Raw genomic sequence first — 20,307 nt, 5'->3', positions numbered from 1 at the left:
TCTCTCTCTGTGTGTGTGTGTGTGTGTGTGTGTGTGTGTGTGTGAGAGTGTGTCTCTCTGAGAGTGTGTGAGTGTGTGTGTGTGTGTGAGAGAGAGACAGCAGGTGAATGTGTGTGTGTGTGTGTGAGAGTGTGTGTGTGTGTGTGTGTTGTGTGTGTGAGAGTGTGTGTGTGTGAGAGTGTGTGTGTGTGAGAGTGTGTGTGTGTGAGAGTGTGTGTGTGTGAGAGTGTGTGTGTGTGAGAGTGTGTGTGTGTGAGAGTGTGTGTGTGTGAGAGTGTGTGTGTGTGAGAGTGTGTGTGTGTGAGAGTGTGTGTGTGTGAGAGTGTGTGTGTGTGAGAGTGTGTGTGTGTGAGAGTGTGTGTGTGTGAGAGTGTGTGTGTGTGAGAGTGTGTGTGTGAGAGAGATACCTGTGAGTTGTCCTAGAGACGCAGGCGCTGCACTTCTGCCCGGTGTGTGACTAACATATTTTGTTATTTTGATTAGATAATCAAGTGTTCTAAAATAGAACAAAATAAAAGTGTGATATTATACATGCAATATCCGTATGAATATAATTTCAGTGCTATGACCTTTTGTGTAGATATTTACAGATGGTTATCTTTAAGCATGACTGGTGAAATTAAATGGTAACACTTTACAATAAGAGTTAATTTGTAACATTAAGATGAATGAAAGCTGGAGAAGTATAGTTCCTCGTTAGAGTGTGTTAATTCAACATTTACTAGTACATTTTAAATTAGTTTCTTCTGGTAACATTTGAATGATCAATATATATTTTTTTCATTTACAAAGTCTGGTTCAGTACTGTTTTTTTTTTAATAGTAAAGCATTATTTTAGTTTTCATTCAGTATCCATTTTAAAAACTATCGGTTGATTAATCGGTATCGGCCAGTTTGGTCCAACCTAGCTATCAGTATCGGTAAAATCCTTATTATCGGTCGAGCTCTAGTGTTTACAGTGTGTTCTGTGCTTCCCGGCGGTCAGGTGGCGTATTCCTACACCTATGAGCTGAGGCCTTACCTGGATCTCCTGCTGCAGATCCTCCTGATTGAGGACTCGTGGCAGACGCACCGGTGAGTCGAGATCTGCGTGATGGTGAGAGCATCTGAATGTCGGAGAGCAAGTGTCCTCATATCAGTTCTCTCTTTAGGATCCACAATGTTTTGAAGGGCATTCCCGATGACCGAGACGGGCTCTTTGACACCATCCAGCGCTCCAAGAACCATTATCAGAAACGGGCCTATCAGTGCATTAAATGCATGGTGGCCCTCTTCACCAACTGCTCTGTGGCTCATCAGATCCTGCAGGTGAGGCTGACGTGTTGTCATGAGCATTTACAGTTACTGGTTTAGCACGGGTCTCCAGCTCTGCTCCAACACACCTGCCTGTAATCAAGTAGCCATGAACACCTTGATTAGCTGCTTCAGGAGTGTTTGATTGGGGTTGGATCTGAAATTTGAAGTGATTGTGGATGTTTTGTGTCACAGAGTAACGGGGATCTGAAGAGGAAGTGGACGTGGGCAGTAGAATGGCTGGGTGATGAGCTGGAGAGGAGGCCATACACGGGAAACCCTCAGTACAGCTACAACAACTGGTCTCCTCCGGTTCAGAGCAACGAGACGTCCAACGGATATTTCCTGGAGCGCTCTCACAGCGCCCGCATGACCCTGGCCAAGGCCTGCGAGCTCTGTCCTGAAGAGGTGAGCCGTCTGGCCCTCTGCCTCATCAATAGAGATGTAACGATGTTATCAATATCATGATATCACCATAGAAAAACTCTTGATATTATCGTGGTCACATGACTTTATGAAACGATAGGTCTTCCGGCAAAAAGCATAGTTTTTAAAAATATATTTTAACTTCTTTATTACATATACTTCTTCTTACTAACATAAAAGGTGTTTAAAGTTGTGTTTTGGGTCATTATGCTTTGGCACAGTATGTCGAGCAAACTCAGACCGAAAGCACAATACGCTCAATCTCTTCATCAAGTCTGTTTGCGCTGTGTGTTTCAAACACTTGGTTCAGACGATCCGCTCGTGATCCGGTGTTTTCTGCGTCTCAGAACGACTCGTTCACACCGAATGAATGCCGTCCACTCCTTTATTTCACCTGCTGTGAGTTTAGTTAGGCTTTATTTTCACGGCAGATGATTACAGCGCTTCACTAGATTTGTAGTGAGACGTGTTTTTGTTTTTGTAAGCGTGTTTTCACTGAAGCTGGAGTTTTCCGTCAGAATAAAAGTGTAAAAGTGCAGAATATGAATAGCTGACAGCTAGCGGTTTAAATGAGTCCAAATTCAAAATATCTTTCAAGTGTAGAAATTAGGAAAGAAGTATTGTAATTTCTCTACTGCAGTGTAAAGCAAAAATAATATACCTATAAAATATTCATTTTCAGTTATTTTACAGTGCAACTGCTTTACAATTTATGGTTATTACTGTCATTGTTGTTATTATTATTATTATATTCTAATTAGTTTGGCCTCCTTAAAACCCCAGTGTGAGTGTAGTTTAGACTGAGACAGAATATATCACAAATACAAAGAGGGTTGAGTCTCCTGTAAAGTTCAGGTTCAAATCAATTCACTGATTTTTTTTCTGATTTAAGTTTTCTTAGTTAAGAACAAGGGTTGCAGCTCTTAATTTTGAACTCTGAAAGTGCATTAGATAGAAGAATTTAACTTTAAAATGTACAACATTTAAATTTTTTCACAAGTCTTAATTTGTCTTGGGGAGCTGCTCTATTTCTTGAATAATAGGTAATAATAAAATAATATTTTCAAGAAGCATTAGGCTAAGAGTTCAGTTGCTAATATGCTGAGATATTGATGCTTAATGTCTAAAGTGCTAACATCCACAGTGACTTGCATTCCTGGGAATCGCTCTACTAGGTCAACACATGTTTGTTTGTTTGTTTGTTTGTTTGTTCAGGAGCCAAATGATCAGGAAGCACCTGATGAGCACGACTCGTCGCCGCCGGAGGACACTGCGCTCTATCCTCATTCTCCAGGAACGCAGTATCAGCAGGTGACGTCCACACGCTAGTCCTTCATACACGCGTGATGCCTACCTGTGCATATATCAAACAGTGCTGTCCTCTGAGGCCAAGTGCACACCACAGACCTCACACACTTTCTCATCAGTGGGAAAAAGAGAAAAGGTCAAAATATGGATTGGTTGTGAGGACAGATATGGGCAGAGGTTATCCGCTTCCTGCTCTTTCACACCATCGCTGCACACCTGACGACTGCTCTGCCAGATTTACACCGGTCTGAATGGACATATGAGACCTGTGCTGGATAAATGAGTCACAATGAGCACATTGTCAAAAATGAGGTATTTTCTCCATTAAAAGACCCTCAAAATGAGGTATGATTTGTTGGAATCGGACGAAAAATGAGTGCGCAAAATCACCAAGCAACGTTGTATTTTTGCCTTCAGTTCTTTTCTTAATAATAATTACTGTATTAATAATCACAATATAGCTATTTATTATAATTATTATTATAATATTAAGCAAAAAACAGTATAGAACAAATGTGTGTCCCTGCAGCACAAAAGCAGTGTTAAGTCGCTGGGGGATATTTGTAGCAATAGCCAACAATACATTGTATGGGTCAATACGCTCAATCTCTTCATCAAGTCTGTTTGCGCTGCGTGTTTCAAACACTTGGTTCAGACGATCCGCTCGTGATCCGGTGTTTTCTGCGTCTCAGAACGACTCGTTCACACCGAATGAATGCCGTCCACTCCTTTATTTCACCTGCTGTGAGTTTAGTTAGGCTTTATTTTCACGGCAGATGATTACAGCGCTTCACTAGATTTGTAGTGAGACGTGTTTTTGTTTTTGTAAGCGTGTTTTCACTGAAGCTGGAGTTTTCCGTCAGAATAAAAGTGTAAAAGTGCAGAATATGAATAGCTGACAGCTAGCGGTTTAAATGAGTCCAAATTCAAAATATCTTTCAAGTGTAGAAATTAGGAAAGAAGTATTGTAATTTCTCTACTGCAGTGTAAAGCAAAAATAATATACCTATAAAATATTCATTTTCAGTTATTTTACAGTGCAACTGCTTTACAATTTATGGTTATTACTGTCATTGTTGTTATTATTATTATTATATTCTAATTAGTTTGGCCTCCTTAAAACCCCAGTGTGAGTGTAGTTTAGACTGAGACAGAATATATCACAAATACAAAGAGGGTTGAGTCTCCTGTAAAGTTCAGGTTCAAATCAATTCACTGATTTTTTTTCTGATTTAAGTTTTCTTAGTTAAGAACAAGGGTTGCAGCTCTTAATTTTGAACTCTGAAAGTGCATTAGATAGAAGAATTTAACTTTAAAATGTACAACATTTAAATTTTTTCACAAGTCTTAATTTGTCTTGGGGAGCTGCTCTATTTCTTGAATAATAGGTAATAATAAAATAATATTTTCAAGAAGCATTAGGCTAAGAGTTCAGTTGCTAATATGCTGAGATATTGATGCTTAATGTCTAAAGTGCTAACATCCACAGTGACTTGCATTCCTGGGAATCGCTCTACTAGATCAACACATGTTTGTTTGTTTGTTTGTTTGTTTGTTCAGGAGCCAAATGATCAGGAAGCACCTGATGAGCACGACTCGTCGCCGCCGGAGGACACTGCGCTCTATCCTCATTCTCCAGGAACGCAGTATCAGCAGGTGACGTCCACACGCTAGTCCTTCATACACGCGTGATGCCTACCTGTGCATATATCAAACAGTGCTGTCCTCTGAGGCCAAGTGCACACCACAGACCTCACACACTTTCTCATCAGTGGGAAAAAGAGAAAAGGTCAAAATATGGATTGGTTGTGAGGACAGATATGGGCAGAGGTTATCCGCTTCCTGCTCTTTCACACCATCGCTGCACACCTGACGACTGCTCTGCCAGATTTACACCGGTCTGAATGGACATATGAGACCTGTGCTGGATAAATGAGTCACAATGAGCACATTGTCAAAAATGAGGTATTTTCTCCATTAAAAGACCCTCAAAATGAGGTATGATTTGTTGGAATCGGACGAAAAATGAGTGCGCAAAATCACCAAGCAACGTTGTATTTTTGCCTTCAGTTCTTTTCTTAATAATAATTACTGTATTAATAATCACAATATAGCTATTTATTATAATTATTATTATAATATTAAGCAAAAAACAGTATAGAACAAATGTGTGTCCCTGCAGCACAAAAGCAGTGTTGAGTCGCTGGGGGATATTTGTAGCAATAGCCAACAATACATTGTATGGGTCACAATTATACATTTCTCTTTTATGACAAAAATCATTAGGATATTAAGTAAAGATCATGTTCCATGAAGATATTTTGTACATTTCCTACCGTAAATATATCAAAGCTTAATGTTTGATTAGTAATATGCATTGCAACTTTAAAGATGATTTTCTCAATATTTAGATTTTTTTGCACCCTCAGATTCCAGATTTTCAAATAGTTGTATCTCAGCCAAATATTGTGCTATCCTAACAAACCATACATCAATGGAAAGATGATTCATTCAGCTTTCAGATGATGTATAAATCTCAATTTAGAGAAATTGACCCTTATGACTGGTTTTGTGCTCCAGGGTCACGTATAAGAAACAAATAATGCATTACATTTTTTATTTTACATTTAAACAAAACATTCAAGTAAGAAAAACAAATAATCAAATCTAAAAAAGTGTATTCATCACAAATAAATTGATTATTAAAACTACAAAAGCAGCAATCTTTTCTTTTATTGTTAGATTAACATTAATCAGACGGCCTATAGTAAGACCTACTGTACTGTACCGGATCTAATGTAATGTTACACATCAACAGTTCCCCAAACGTTCACTTAAGACCGAACAGATCATGTTTGCGTGAACACTTAAATACTGTACTTCAGTGTATGTGTGTATATTCGCACGCAGTCGCTGTCGTATTTATGTGCGTTTGGGATGTCAGTCAGTGCGAGAAGCGAGCGGAGAAGAGGTACTCCTCTCAGAAAACGTATAAATAAAGATAATTGTAGATGTTTAATTACTATTTGGAGCATTGGGATCGTTAGGCGAGGGCTTAATGAACTCATTTTTGTGAAAACCTCAAATTTGACATTTGTCACTCTTTTTTTGTTGTTGTTTTTTTGTTGCCTGTAGCTCAAAATGAGCCCGTGCGCATTCACACTCATTTTGCCAGCACGGGTCGTGTATGTGTGTATCATTTCAGACCAGTGTGAAGCGTGTCTCAGAAGTGTGCAGCTTCATGAAAGAGCGAGGAGTGTGCGCTTGGCTTAACTCAATAGCTATGTTTCCATCCAAACATTCACATTAAATTTATGCACACAACTGGAATATTGCATGAAACATTTGTGAGTAAAGCACCGTTTCCATGCAGCGAGTCAAAGAGAACAAAAGTTTCACTTCTTGATAAACTGGCTCTAAATATCACACGTTCTGTCAGCGATGGAGTTTTGGTTCCTCTGGCTTGCTTAGTTGGGGACACTTCATATCCAGCGATATCGTCGACTTGATTGCACAGACACTATTTAACCTGAGCTGAGCTGGACGATGACATCACTAAATCATGATGAACTACCTTTAACTGAAGATTGAGTGTTTACTATTATCCTTCTGCATTATTGACACACTATTTTCCTATTTAATGCTGTAAAGCTGTTTTGACACAATCTGTACTGTTAAAAGCGCTTTATAAATAAGTGACTTGACTTGTGTTCACTCTCTCTGCAGCCAAATAACCAGCCCTACACCGGCCCGGCCGCCCAGCACATGAATAACCCACAGCGGCCCCAAGAAAGCTGGGAGGGAACCGACGAGGTCCCTCCAGTCCAGACTAAAGAGTAGCAGTCGCCCACGCCTTGCCTCGAGACCGCATCCGCTCGCCTCCAGGACCGAGACCAGGCCTTACAGCCCCGGAGCGGAGCCGCACTCTCTGCCAGCGCCGACGGCCCTCTCCATTCTCCATCTGTCTGTGATGATGACCCTGGAGCGACGCGGGTGCCTGCAGAGTCTGGTGCGCAGACGCAGACGCAGTCTTGGTGTGAACCGTCGCTGTAGCGGATGATGCATGTGTGCAAACCTCTGGACCCCCTCCAGCTCCATCATCTTCATCATCACCTGAGAATACCTCAGCAGCCGAATGAAGGGAAACCCGAGGCTTTGTGGTATGCGTTTGCTGCGTCAGCGTGGACCGTTGCGGACAAACGCTGCATCCTCATGACTCTCCGTGGGGTCAACTCGGTGTCGCTCTACTGATTTAGACGCCATTGAAAGCTTTGATTTGTGTTGTTGTTCTGTTAGGAGTGTGATCTTCTGTTAGGGTCTTGAACACCACTGCTGCTGGCTCACTTTGTCGTCCATCCGCTTCAGCCTCTTTAATGTTGGTGTGGCAAAGTGGCTGCAGATTGGCACATTTACTCCACAGACTACATTCTCTCTGGCACTCGAGTCCATGTTTCATTTGTATTGTCAGCGGGCTGGAAAGTGTAATAACTCGTCTTATTTTCTCACTGTTGAATGGAATTTTAGTTCTAGCCCTAGTTCTGAGTCTGCCTCTTGGCTCCTCCCACTTCCTCTGTCCCCGTCCAATGAAAACGCAGCCACGGCCACACTGCTCTGTATCCGGGGAGATCATCAGGATTCATTCATCAGCTGGATTTATAAAGTGTGGCTCTTGTCTGAATACCAAAATCACCAAATTCTGTTTTGCCGTTTTCTTTAATAGAGGTTAATTTGTTGGATTTGAGAAGAAAGAGTTTGAGCGTTTGAATGCAAAGGCCTTGTCCTTGTGTTGTTATTTTAAGAGGATATTTAATGTACAGAGTTCTGTTTTTGCCGAGCGTAGTTTACGGCGTGAGGTTGGATTCTGGAGCTGCTTTAGCCATGTGAAGTTTTCACTTGAAGTCTTTCTTTTTCTGCACAGACGTGTAATAACAGAAGCATTGCACCACTAGAAACAATAAATTAAACATTTAAACGCAAGCTTGACTTTTTATTAGCTTTCCGATGGTTTCTATAAGAAGGTACGGTTTGTAAATACCCGAAGCACGCAGAAACACTCGGGGCTGCGTTTATCAAAAGCATCGTAAGCCTAAATTGATCGCAGAACCATTGTCACCAATAGAGCTACGATCAACTGAGGCTTATGATGCTTTTGATAAACGCAGCCCAGACCTGAGACACACTCGTTGTGCTCGTTAAAGCGATGTGTCCTGAAACATCTGCCAAAACCCATCCCAACAAAGACTGAACGGCCCTGGACTGGGTTGTGAGCGGGTTAAACCATCTAAACTAGCACTGCAGGTCATCCTTCTCTCAGAATACAGAGAGGATCTCACAAGCTTCGTTTTGTTTCTTCTTTTGTAAACCTCTCATCAGGATGACATTTGCCTTCTGCTTTGTTTTTGCTCTTTCGGGTTTGATTTTGTTTGAATTCTGAAGCTCTTCTTGTGAACCGTGCATGGATAATATTCCTCGGCCTTCGAGCACTGTACAAACCCAGCACACTGTACAATTATACTTTAAAGGTAAAAAATAAATGGTATTTGAATTACACTGACCCACATCTTCTGCTCAGAACATCTGCTCGTGGTTTAACGTGTGCAATGAAACACTGTGCATGTACTCTTCACATTTCAGTCATGAGGCAGCTCCACGTTTCTGAACAAAATAACCGCAGCACATTTCGAAGGTGTTTTGTGAAATCTCCATTCGACGACTGGACGCCTCTCTTTCTGTCCAGGTTTGAGCGCACGAGGAAAGCTGTGATGGTCCTCAGTCGCTGCAAACACATGAAATAAACCTGCAGACATCCAGGTGTGTTCTGCTCCGAGAAATCATGCAGCAGTGAACGACACGTCCTGTAGCTCAAAATTAGGATACTGACAATGTGTGTCCCTGCAGCACAGAAGCAGTGTTGAGTCGCTGGGGGATATTTGTAGCAATAGCCAACAATACATTGTATGGGTCACAATTATACATTTCTCTTTTATGCCAAAAATCATTAGGATATTAAGTAAAGATCATGTTCCATGAAGATATTTAGTAAATCTCCTACCGTAAATATATCAAAACTTAATGTTTGATTAGTAATATGCATTGCTAAGAACTTCATTTGAACAACTTTAAAGATGATTTTCTCAATATTTAGATTTTTTTGCACCCTCAGATTCCAGATTTTCAAATATTGTGCTATCCTAACAAACCATACACCAATGGAAAGCTATTTATTCAGCTTTCAGATGATGCATACATCTCAATTACGTCACAAAATTGGCCCTCATGACTGGTTTGTGGTCCATATGGATTAGCAGTTGTTGAACAAAATGAACTGCATTTCCAGGTAATCCGTGAGAACTTTTATAAAATGCACCAGCATTAAATGACCGATTCATCTCCACTGTTGTAAACAATGTGGCGTCGCTCCCCAAAGTCTCGCGAGACTTCTGTCGTCCAATAACGTGACGCGGTTTCCGCTCTTATTTCACGCTCAGATCGAGAGAGACGCAGCTCGAGGTCCGATCATCGTCGACGCGAAGGCTTCCTCAGACGCATAGAAGAACATTAAAACACAAGCGCTTCATCCTAAAGCGACGTTCGCGCTTCGGGGGCACCCGTTTTTCGTTCCTTTGTTTAGTTACACGTCTCACCGAGCGGCGTCAGCAGCAGCGAGAGCGACACACCGGCGAACAAAGAACCCCGTTTGTGTTCGACATCAGCCCTCAACCGCCGTCAGTTATGAGTCATGTGGCCGTGGAGAGTGTGCCCGGTCTGGACCCGCAGGTAAGCCGGGGTGTGCGCGGGGTGTGCGCGGGGTGTGCGCGGGGTGTGCGGCGGCGGGAGAGGGTAAGATGGAGGCCGCGAGGAGCGGATGATGGCGGCGCTGCGGCGCGTCACGCGGCTCCCTCGTGAACCGGCTCCGGGGCTTTAGGACGGTGTTCGTGTGGCTTCGAGAGCTAAGAGTCGTCTATAAGCGGCTGTGTGAGCGCGTTCAGACGCGCCACGCTCATGAATGCATCGCGATGGAGCTGCAGAGCTTTCCGCGGCTGGTCTGTGGCCTGCTGTCGAGCTGCTTCTGGCCCTTTGTCTGGCCAGCTCTTCAGTGCGCTGCGTCCGTGTGTTTGCGGTCAGTACGTCTCTCAATAGAACCGGTTTGGTTTCTGTGCTTCAGATGAACCCAGACGGACTCGAATATCTCGATGTAAACACAACGAATCTTCCGAGAGCGCTTTAAATATCGTTTCATAAGTCAACAAAATGTGACCCCGGAACACAAAACCAGTCATGAGGGTCAATTTTGTGAAATTGAGATGTATGCATCATCTGAAAGCTGAATAAATAATCTTTCCATTGATGTATGGTTTGTTAGGATCGGACAATATTTGAAAATCTGGAATCTGAGGGAGCAAAAAAATCTAAATATTGAGAAAATCATCTTTAAAGTTGTTCAGATGAAGTTCTTAGCAATGCATATTACTAATCAAACATTAAGTTGTGATATATTTACGGTAGGAAATGTACAAAATATCTTCATGGAACATGATCTTTACTTAATATCCTAATGATTTTTGGCATAAAAGAGAAATGTATAATTGTGAGCCATACAATGTATTGTTGGCTATTGCTACAAATATCCCCCAGCGACTCAACACTGCTTCTGTGCTGCAGGGACACAGATAAGAGTGAATATAATTGTGTTGTAAAGGTCAGGTGAGCTCGTTTAATGACTTTCCGTCGTTTTGACTCAGGGTTTGATTTGTGACTTTATTTGTATGTTGCGGTATTAATCAGTGCATCGGGGTCTGAGATGTAGTGATCTTCAGGTAGATGTATTTCTGAGGAGCGCAGAAGGCTTGAGCTGGGTTCTGATCTCGGTGTGAGCTCGAGGGCGCCTCCGGTGGATCCCGGGTTTCCTCGCGCACCGGTCCCCGTTCAGCTTTTTAAGGTTATTCTGCTCTGCACCACATCAACTCTGTCGCTTCTCTTTCAGCTCGCGGCCCTAGACTTGAACTCCGCTGACGTTCAAGGAGTCCCTGGAAGTGAGTATCCGGTTCTGACGCCAGTTCCGATCTGGCTTTATCTTCAGTTCTGCTCCGGATGAAGGAGAGTTGTGTGTGTGCCGTGCTAACGAACTCTGTCTTCACCAGGGCGCTACATTCCACCTCATCTAAGGAACAAAGAAGCTTCCAAAAATGGTACGTTACGCTTTTCTTCTTGACGTGTCTGTTAGCCCTGAAGCTCCAGTGCTGTTGAAGACTGATCGTCTGACTTAAAGACAGTGTTTGTGGCTCGGCACGTCTGTAGGACGTCTGTCAGGGGCTGGGTTTCCATCCAAAGTTGTGAATTTAACTCGTGCACACAACTGGAATATCGCAGAGAACGTTTGTGAGTAAAGCACCGTTTCCATGCAGCGAGTCAAAGAGAACAAAAGCATCACTTCCCGATAAACGGGCTCTAAATATCACACAGAAAACTAGGAGAAGCCACTGAATATAATAATTGTAATATGTGATAAATGACTTGCGCCTCAGAGCGAGCAGACGAAACACAATAAATGCGTGAGGAGGAGGAGGATGCTGCTGTTTGGGAACACGGTCGTTTAAGACAATTATACAGAAATACTTTAACGACAGGCTTTGCTCAGGCCTTTCAGAACAACATATAGATGCTGTGAACGCGATCGGCCCGCTGGTTAGTCCAGTTATCCCGTCTCAGCGCACATCACATGACTGTTCGATGCGCATGGTGGACTTTATTCGATAATTGTGTTTCCAGCTTAGTTTATGCACACTTTTTTCTTATCGGATAAAGTTTATCCGACTCAATTGTGCGCATATGTTTTTTTTTAATGCACATTTTTAGAACTTGCATCTTGGCACTTTTTTTTAATGCAATATTCCAAAATGCATGTAAAAATAGGTGGATGGAAACCTAGCTAGTGTGCAGTCTGTGAATCTCTGCTTGCTTCTGTCTAGGTGCCAGTGCACTACTGCACGCTCTCATACCTCTCTCTCTCGGACTGTTATTGGTACACATCTTGAGCCAAAACAGAGTGCTTTCCACTGGCATTTTTGGATCATTTTATCCCCCCTCCATGTTTGTCCAATGACTCGAGTAATCAATATGCTGGCATGTAAACAAAAACATTAGTCTACAGTTCAACCAGAGCTTGTCTGAACCGTATTGGCCGAGACTCTCAGCACTATAGGTTTGAGATGCTCCGGGACCTTTAGTCTTATCCTTGTGACGAGGCTGTTTGGCCCAGCACCCTCCTGACTATACGTTTGTTCTTTTAGCAGGAGCTTATTCCTCTGCTAGACAGAGCGGTTACTCGGTGGCACCAGGAAGGAGCTGTAAGTTTCTATTGACAGCCTTTAGCTAAAGAGACTTTGAGGGGAAATCCTCAAATATGCATGATTCCACGATTAATTCTCAGCACACACGTGGAATCATAACGGCTTATTTCAGCCACATTTCTTTCCAATGCCAGATTGCAAATGAGGCTTTGAAGAGCACTTTTGTTTAAAGACCCGACTCAGATGAGGGGGAAATATTTAAAGTGGATGCTCCCATGTCTGCATTCACTTTAATTCTCTGCAGTTTACAAGCAATTTCATTGTAGTCGCTCAAGTCCAGGACCGGTGGCAGACTACTTAACTAGAGCCGAGAAGTACATGCCATGCCAAGTCCATGCCTTACTTGACTAACTGCTTTGCTTTTGACCATCCGGCCCCAGAATGCTCCGCTCCATGTAACGTTTCTAGCACACGTGTGTTTAATAACCCCGTCCTCTCGCTCTCTCACAGATTCTCCCGGAGGATGGGATAACGGACGCAGCAATGGCTTCGTGAACGGCTGCCATGATGGCCGAGACAACCGCATGAATGGGGGCAACAGTTTCGGTGGCCGCGGCTCCATGCGCAACGACCGCGGAGGAAGAGGAGGCTTCAGAGGTAACACCAGCGGCTCCTACAACCCCATCCAGCCAATGCAGAGCGCAGGCAGGTGTCGTCACCATACGTCTGAGAACGCTTGCGTTGCTGTTTGACTACACGACTTGCACTGCTGCTTTTTGATGTGAATCGTTCTCTCTTTATTAGGATTTGGTTATGAAAACAAAGATGCCAGTGGCTGGAATGCCCCAAAAGACACTGCCTACAACAGCTTTGGCGGCCGCTCTGACCGGGGCAAATCATCTTTCTTCAATGACCGCGGGTCTTCATCCAGGGGGCGGTGAGGCTTGCTGACCTTTTATTTTTGTATTTTGGTGTGCGCGTAGCTTGTCAGAGAACTCCGGCTCTGTGTAGTAAATGCTGCTCCATCTGAGAGCAGGTGATGGAGATTTACTACTAATCACAGAACCGCTTTACTGACCAGATGCGTGTGGCAGTTGCGTTTGATTAATCGTGCAGCCCTAGGTTACATCGTCTCTCCACTAGGTGGCGACAAGTGACTGTTAAAAATGTTTTTGTCCTTGAATCATTCATTCAAGAGATTTGTTCAAAAATGCGGATTCATCCAGTACTGAAACAAGTGAAATATTTGAGTGAGTCATTGAATCATTCAAACCAATTTCATAATTTTAATATTAAAAATTGGTTTATTTTAAATGTATATTAACACTCTTAAACTGACTGCAGCAATTAACATTTTGTCTTAGCCTTTTGTAAATTGTTAATTTAAGTTCAGAATAGTTCTCAATTTATCCAGAATCGTGCAGCTCTAGAATGAACTAACTTGTGGTGTAAGTCCTGGGTTTGGCTGAAGCAGTGTTGTGTTTGGCAGGTATGAGCGTGGAGGTTTTGGCGGCGGTGGGAACAGCCGATGGGTGGAGGACTCCAGAGACGATGAAGACTGGTCCAAGCCGTTGCCTCCCAATGAGCGTGTGGAACAGTGAGTGTTGCTGTTTTGACATGACGCTGCTCTCAGGTTCCTGTGAAGGTGTTCCTACTTCCATATCCTTAAAAAATGACTAACATCAGATCTGAAGTAGTTCTGATGTGGTGTCGTTGATATGTTAATCTTGTAAATGCAATCCTGGAGGTTGCCAGTGGTTTTTAAACTAAAGTGGTGTTTGTCTGACACTTGTTTTTCCTGTTTTCTCGCAGTGAGCTCTTCTCTGGAAGCAACACAGGGATTAACTTTGAGAAATATGATGACATTCCTGTTGAAGCCACAGGCCAGAACTGTCCACCACATATTGAGAGTGTGAGTCACCTGATCATGATCCGAGTTTAATTGCAAATTTTTATATATATATATATATTTTTTTTTATTTTTTTTTTTATTCTTCTTTTTTAATAAATTCATCTTTGTGTTTTTGTAATACAGTTCCATGATGTAGATATGGGAGAGATCATTATGGGAAATGTAGCCCTGACCCGCTACACACGGCCCACTCCTGTCCAGAAGCACGCTATTCCCATCATCAAGACTAAGAGAGACCTGATGGCGTGCGCACAGACGGGTGAGATGTCTGCTTAGTTGCTCATGATTTGTTGTTTTTTTAGCGTGTGTGTGTGTATGGTAAATGCTTGATTGACCTTGTCTTTGTGACTGTAACTAGGTTCTGGTAAGACTGCAGCCTTCCTGCTGCCGGTCCTGAGCCAGATATACACTGAAGGACCGGGAGAGGCGCTGCAGGCGGTGAAGAACAGTGCACAGGTAGCACCTCCTGCGTGTTAGTTTGCCAATAAAGAACTGGCTCCTACTTTTGTCGTTTATCTTAACTGGGCGTGTTCTTGTCTTTAGGAAAATGGGAAATATGGCCGCCGTAAGCAGTATCCCATTTCGCTGGTTTTAGCCCCAACAAGGGAACTGGCGCTCCAGATCTACGATGAGGCCAGGAAGGTAATAAACAACAACCAGAACACCGTCTCATTGGAACTTCCCAATTTCTGTTGGTTGAAATGTATTTAAAAAATATAATAATAATTTCCCGTGTGTGTAGTTTGCGTACCGCTCTCATGTGCGGCCCTGTGTGGTGTATGGAGGCGCTGATATCGGTCAGCAGATTCGTGATCTGGAGAGAGGCTGCCATCTGCTGGTGGCCACTCCTGGGCGTCTGGTGGACATGATGGAGAGGGGCAAGATCGGCCTGGACTACTGCAAGTACGTCACTGATCTGCTGCACTTTGTGCCTCTGTGGAGCGCTGTCCAATCTTATGCATGTCTGTTACTTTTAATGGTGCCCAGTTTAAGGTCCAAGAATGCATTGGCTTTTAATACGGTTACTGTTTTGTGGTTTGACAATGAGCTGTGTGTTTCTGTCATTAGTTATCTGGTGCTGGATGAAGCAGACCGCATGTTGGACATGGGCTTCGAGCCACAGATTCGTCGTATCGTCGAGCAGGACACCATGCCGCCCAAAGGGCTTCGTCAGACCATGATGTTCAGTGCCACCTTCCCCAAGGAGATCCAGGTGAGCGTTTCAGCCAGAAGACGTCTTGTAATGTTATAGTCTTAAGATGGATCTGGCTTGTCCTGTTTATTAGGTTTGTCTGAGTTTTGAGGTTTAAAGGGATAGTTCAGCCAAAAATGAAAATGGGTCCATGTTTTACTCGCCCTCAAGGCATCCGAGGTTTATATGACTTTCTTCTTTCTGACGAGTACAATTGGAGTTCTATTAAAAATGATCCTTGCTCTTCCAAGCTTTATGGCATGGGTGGGTGTTTTTGTTCAGTAGTCCAAAAGTAGTCTCATAAAGCGCATCCATCCATATTAAAAAGTGCCTCACACTGCTCCGGGGGGTGAATAAAGGCCTCCTGCAGCAAACCGATGCGTCTAAAACTTGGAAAAGCAAGGAACATTTTTAATATAACTCCAATTGGATTTGTCTGAAAGAAGGAAGTCATAGACACCTCGGATGCCTCGAGGTTGATTAAACATGGACTGATTTTCATTTTTGGGTGAACCTAACCCTTTAATGTTTCTTAGATCTTGGCTCGTGACTTCCTGGAGGAATATATCTTCTTGGCTGTGGGCAGGGTTGGTTCTACCTCAGAGAATATCACCCAGAAGGTGGTGTGGGTTGAGGAGAATGACAAGAGGTCCTTCCTGCTCGACTTGCTCAATGCCACAGGTACATATGCCTGTAAATGGCCTCTGAACACCTTCATCTGATTTGTCTTTGCAGTCGTTTCAGTATGATCTTGATGGCAGATTGCTCCATGTTTGAGGAGATTAAATTAGCTTGTTTTGTGAGCGGACTAAACTAATCTTTAGGTTGAAGTCACTCTTTGAGGACTTTTGAGGTTGAGTACAATGGGAACGGTGAGTCTTTAATTGTCACAGTGGTTCTCTAAACACCAGAAATAATAGGGCCTTTCGCACCGCAGGAACCTTTTCATAGTACCAGAACTAATTGTGGAACTACCCACTTTTCGGCGTGTTCGCACCGCCAGAACTGGGACCGATTTTAGTACCGGACTGCCTTTTTCGAGAACCAAATTAGCTGCTACTCCGAAGCAGGGTCTAACCGGCACAACTGGTACTAATCGTGACGTAAGTAGACATTGATTGGCCAAACGCGTATGAAACCCCCCTCCCCCGCCATGATTTAAAACGCTGTGTAAACATACTGTAAACACTGTCAACTTATTTCTCAAGTATGGAGAACAGCGATAGATGGACGGACGCTGAAGCGCAGGTACTTGTAGCAAATGTAGCACTGCCCGTTGTTGTTGGAGATTCTTAGTCCTCCTTTCCGTTCTTTCAATCGCTTTACGTATACGTCAACTTTCCATGTCCATTATTGTAAAACTCGCGAGACACAACAAAAACACCGCTCCGATCACAGCGTTCTCCATCCTCCTGTTGTTAATGTTGTTCTAATTTGTTTCTGTTGTTGAACGCCGCGCACAAATGACGTCGCTGTCGACCGGCTTACGTCACTTCTTAGTACACACTGTCGGTGCGAATGCAACCCTTTAAATGGTTCAGGCAAAATTGTCCCAGTACTTGAGTACCGTACATTTAGTTCTGGAACTAAAGCGGTGCGAAAGGGCCTATTAAATTCAGTGAGCTACAGATACAGAATATTATGAGTTGCATGCATGCTCCGCCAGCACCTGAAAGCAGAGCTCCATCTGAACCCATGTAAACCTTAAGACTGACACTGATATTTGTTGAAGCTCATCATAAGGTCTGGTTTTATTCAGTCATTCCGAATGAGGTTCAGGACAGTACGGGGGAGAGCGTAGAAAAACCTGGTGAGTAGAGACGTTTATCTGTCCACTGGAAGTGGAACGAATGTAAGTCTCATCTCACGTCTTCATTTTGCTTGAACATTGTTTGTTTTCCAACTCCTCCCTTCCCATGTCAAATGAGCTCTAGTTCTCATGCTGTTAGGATCTTGACCTTAATTTATTATTTTTTCTTTCCCTCCCCGATATTTCTTTGGAAGTAGTCCTGCTCCTTTTCAGTGGTTCTTTCCTGCGGTTGGATCTGTGCATGAAGTGGCATGTAACCAATGCCATGTTGAATTGTAAAGCCATAATGCTGCTGTAATTTGGTTGCACACATGGCTGCGACTACCGTAGTCTTTTGAAATTAATGCAAAGTTCACTTCTATGAGATCCAAATGCTTGTCACTCCCTGTTTGTTGCCATTCATTAGCTTCTACTCCTCGTACTGAAGCGTGATGCAAGTTGTTGATGGTCTTCATCTCATCCAATAGGTAAAGAATCTTTGACCTTGGTGTTTGTTGAGACCAAGAAGGGAGCGGATGCTCTGGAGGACTTCCTGTATCGTGAGGGCTACGCCTGCACCAGTATCCACGGCGACCGTTCCCAGAGAGACCGCGAGGAAGCGCTCCATCAGTTCCGTTCAGGGAGATGCCCCATCTTAGTAGCCACGGCTGTATGTCATCTTCCCGCTTTCGTTTGTTTAATCTTTGGTATGTTTTGGTGCAAGTCTCAAACTCTTTTGTTCCGCAGGTGGCTGCTCGTGGTCTGGACATCTCCAATGTGAAACACGTCATTAACTTTGACCTGCCTAGTGACATCGAGGAGTACGTCCACCGCATCGGGCGAACCGGTCGCGTGGGAAACCTTGGTAATTGCAGTGACAGCAGCTACGTCTGCATGGACACTTTTTGCTTCCATCGGAATGAATTCATTCTGATTGACGAATCTGAGCGTAGTGTTTACACTGCAAAAAAATATTTTCTTCCTTTTAGTATTTTTGTCTTGTTTTCTAGTATAAATATTTAAAAATTCTTGATTCGGGATGCATTTACTTAACAAGTAAAACGACATGAGATATTTTGTCTTGTTTTCTGACAATATTATCCAAATTGTTCATTTTTGCTTAAAACAAGTAAGGTTTCACAAAATAAAACAGAGCAAATAAAGTGTAATGATATTAATAAAAACAGTATTCTTCCACCAAACAATGTAGCTCCTCAGAAACAGTTGTGGTTGCCGAGCAACACACAAAGGTGTGTTACTTTGTAGAGTCATTTACAACAGCTTCGAACACGGCTCAGCCAATCAGAATCCAGCACCGGAACTCTCCGCTTTATGTGATTTTAACCCTTTTGCATATAATATATGCCTACATGGTTACATTCACTTTGTGTAATCCAAATACAAAAGCCCAGAAAATACATTAATTAAATTAATTTTTGCTCATCACCCAGCCCTAATGCGCAGTATTTCTGTTTTCAATCCGATCAAGTGTTTACATGTCCTCTCGCTCGGATTACAAAAGGAATAAACCACCCCTTACAATCCGATTGAAATTTTAACCCGATCTGGCCAATTCAGTCCGATTGACGTGGTTACAAGTGACACTTTTTTTTGTTGTTCCGATTGTGCTTCTAGTCCTATTACGATCGGATTATTAGAGTCCATGTAAACGCTGCTACTGTTGACGTCTGCTGCGTCCCAAGTCTCAATTCAGTTGTTTTGTTGGGTTGTCTCAGGTCTTGCCACATCATTCTTCAATGATAAGAATAGCAACATCACCAAGGATCTGCTGGACATCGTGGTGGAGGCCAAACAGGAAGTCCCCTCCTGGCTGGAGAGCCTGGCCTATGAGCACCAGCACAAGAGCAGCAGCCGCGGGCGCTCCAAGAGGTGAAGCGGTTTCCCCAAGCCTTTTGCTTTCACCATCGTCCCCCGGGCACCCTGTTAAACCGGTTTGGTGTTTTTCAGGTTTTCTGGTGGTTTTGGTGCTAGAGACTACCGTCAGACCAGCAGCAGCACCAGCGGCGGAGGCTTCGGGAGTCGCGGCGGCCGTAACACCGGCGGTCACGGAGGAAACCGTGGATTTGGCGGGGGTAAGGGTCGGTTTCGCTCGGGAACAACGCCCTCATTGGGGGAAGAGGCCTTGGTGGCTTTTCTTGATTGGCTGCTTTGGAAGATATTTTCCACTTTAGCTGCATGACAACACAGTTCTCGAGTAACGTACCTGGTGTTTCTGGTCCTCAGGTGGCTTTGGTAACTTCTACAGCAGTGATGGCTATGGAGGAAACTATTCGCAGGTGGACTGGTGGGGAAACTAAGACTCCTTCCTTCACCTCTTCACTCCCCACGATGACAGTGGATCACCATGCCAAACTCACTGAATGGAAACCACATGTACCATAGCCAGACTGTATACCCTGTGTAGCTTTGAAGAACTTTGCAGTACATTACCAGCTGTGATTCTCTGACCACATCCGGAGAAGCTTGAGCTCCGTGGGACTCGGGGATGCCGGGATTTCTGGAGGTTTGACTGAAGCAGGACACGCTCTCGTGCCGAAGGGGGAACGGAGGCTGAAGTTTGCTTTAGATTCTTGGACTCTAGTTTTCCACTACATCTCATTTCTTTATACTAAATGAGAATCATTTGTTTGTTAATGTACTGTGCCTTTACATTTAGACTCGCTGTGTTTTGTTTGTTTTCCATTCTCCTTTTTAAATGTCTGGCTGGCAATTGTTTTCCCCTCTTTTTTTTTTTTTTTTTTTTTCTCCCCGCTCTAAAGATTTGTTTGGATGGTATAACAAAAGCTTGGATGTAATCAAACCTTGGCAAAGTCTGGGATGGTCTGTCACAACCTCATTTTGAACTGAAATTTTGTATGGGGTCACCTGACCCCCTCGATTGGCTTGAGGTCTCTTGTGTGGTAAAACTATCACAAGGGGGTGAAAAATATTGAATGTTGGAAGGAAAAGATCTCGCTCACTCTATCCTGGAGAGGCATCAATAAGAGACGGTAGTCTTCTGAGAGTGAAATTTATATTTTTCGGGGTAGTGTGAGCTTTTTAATGTTTAAGGTCATTTTGGACTCCACTGAAATCC

The 20,307-nt window shown here is 43.4% G+C and overlaps 2 protein-coding genes across 5 annotated transcripts in view; both read left to right on the top strand.

The window, feature by feature from the left end:
- The window catches only part of LOC107564832 (probable ubiquitin carboxyl-terminal hydrolase FAF-X), a 51,426-nt gene extending 42,857 nt beyond the window's left edge, over positions 1 to 8,569 (top strand). The window contains exons 41-45 of the mRNA XM_016250005.1: positions 986 to 1,074; positions 1,152 to 1,308; positions 1,489 to 1,701; positions 2,935 to 3,030; positions 6,754 to 8,569. Of these exons, the coding sequence (XP_016105491.1) occupies positions 986 to 1,074; positions 1,152 to 1,308; positions 1,489 to 1,701; positions 2,935 to 3,030; positions 6,754 to 6,867 (669 nt within the window). The 3' untranslated portion in view covers positions 6,868 to 8,569. The remainder of the gene's footprint in view (positions 1 to 985; positions 1,075 to 1,151; positions 1,309 to 1,488; positions 1,702 to 2,934; positions 3,031 to 6,753) is intronic.
- Positions 8,570 to 9,487: 918 nt separating this feature from the next.
- On the top strand, positions 9,488 to 20,235 carry LOC107564811 (putative ATP-dependent RNA helicase an3). 4 transcript variants are annotated; one of them, XM_016249971.1, is made up of 19 exons: positions 9,488 to 9,804; positions 11,012 to 11,060; positions 11,169 to 11,216; positions 12,828 to 12,974; positions 13,122 to 13,254; positions 13,807 to 13,914; positions 14,130 to 14,229; positions 14,353 to 14,488; positions 14,588 to 14,685; positions 14,773 to 14,871; positions 14,972 to 15,132; positions 15,298 to 15,442; positions 15,958 to 16,102; positions 17,181 to 17,231; positions 17,699 to 17,880; positions 17,958 to 18,075; positions 18,947 to 19,100; positions 19,179 to 19,303; positions 19,455 to 20,235. In XM_016249971.1, exons 1-19 carry the CDS (start codon positions 9,760 to 9,762, stop codon positions 19,526 to 19,528), a joined length of 2,118 nt encoding a protein of 705 aa, XP_016105457.1. In that variant the 5' UTR covers positions 9,488 to 9,759; the 3' UTR covers positions 19,529 to 20,235. The 4 variants fall into 4 exon arrangements, with proteins under 4 accessions (XP_016105457.1, XP_016105456.1, XP_016105458.1 ...); XM_016249970.1 differs by having other exon boundaries at positions 12,828 to 13,022; XM_016249972.1 differs by lacking the exon at positions 17,181 to 17,231 and having other exon boundaries at positions 12,828 to 13,022.
- Positions 20,236 to 20,307: the final 72 nt, after the last annotated feature.

The sequence above is a fragment of the Sinocyclocheilus grahami genome, unplaced genomic scaffold (genome assembly GCF_001515645.1).
Source record: "Sinocyclocheilus grahami isolate Dianchi unplaced genomic scaffold, SAMN03320097.WGS_v1.1 scaffold965.1, whole genome shotgun sequence".
NCBI lineage: Eukaryota > Metazoa > Chordata > Actinopteri > Cypriniformes > Cyprinidae > Sinocyclocheilus > Sinocyclocheilus grahami.
This window is presented reverse-complemented; position numbering and strand designations above follow the sequence as displayed.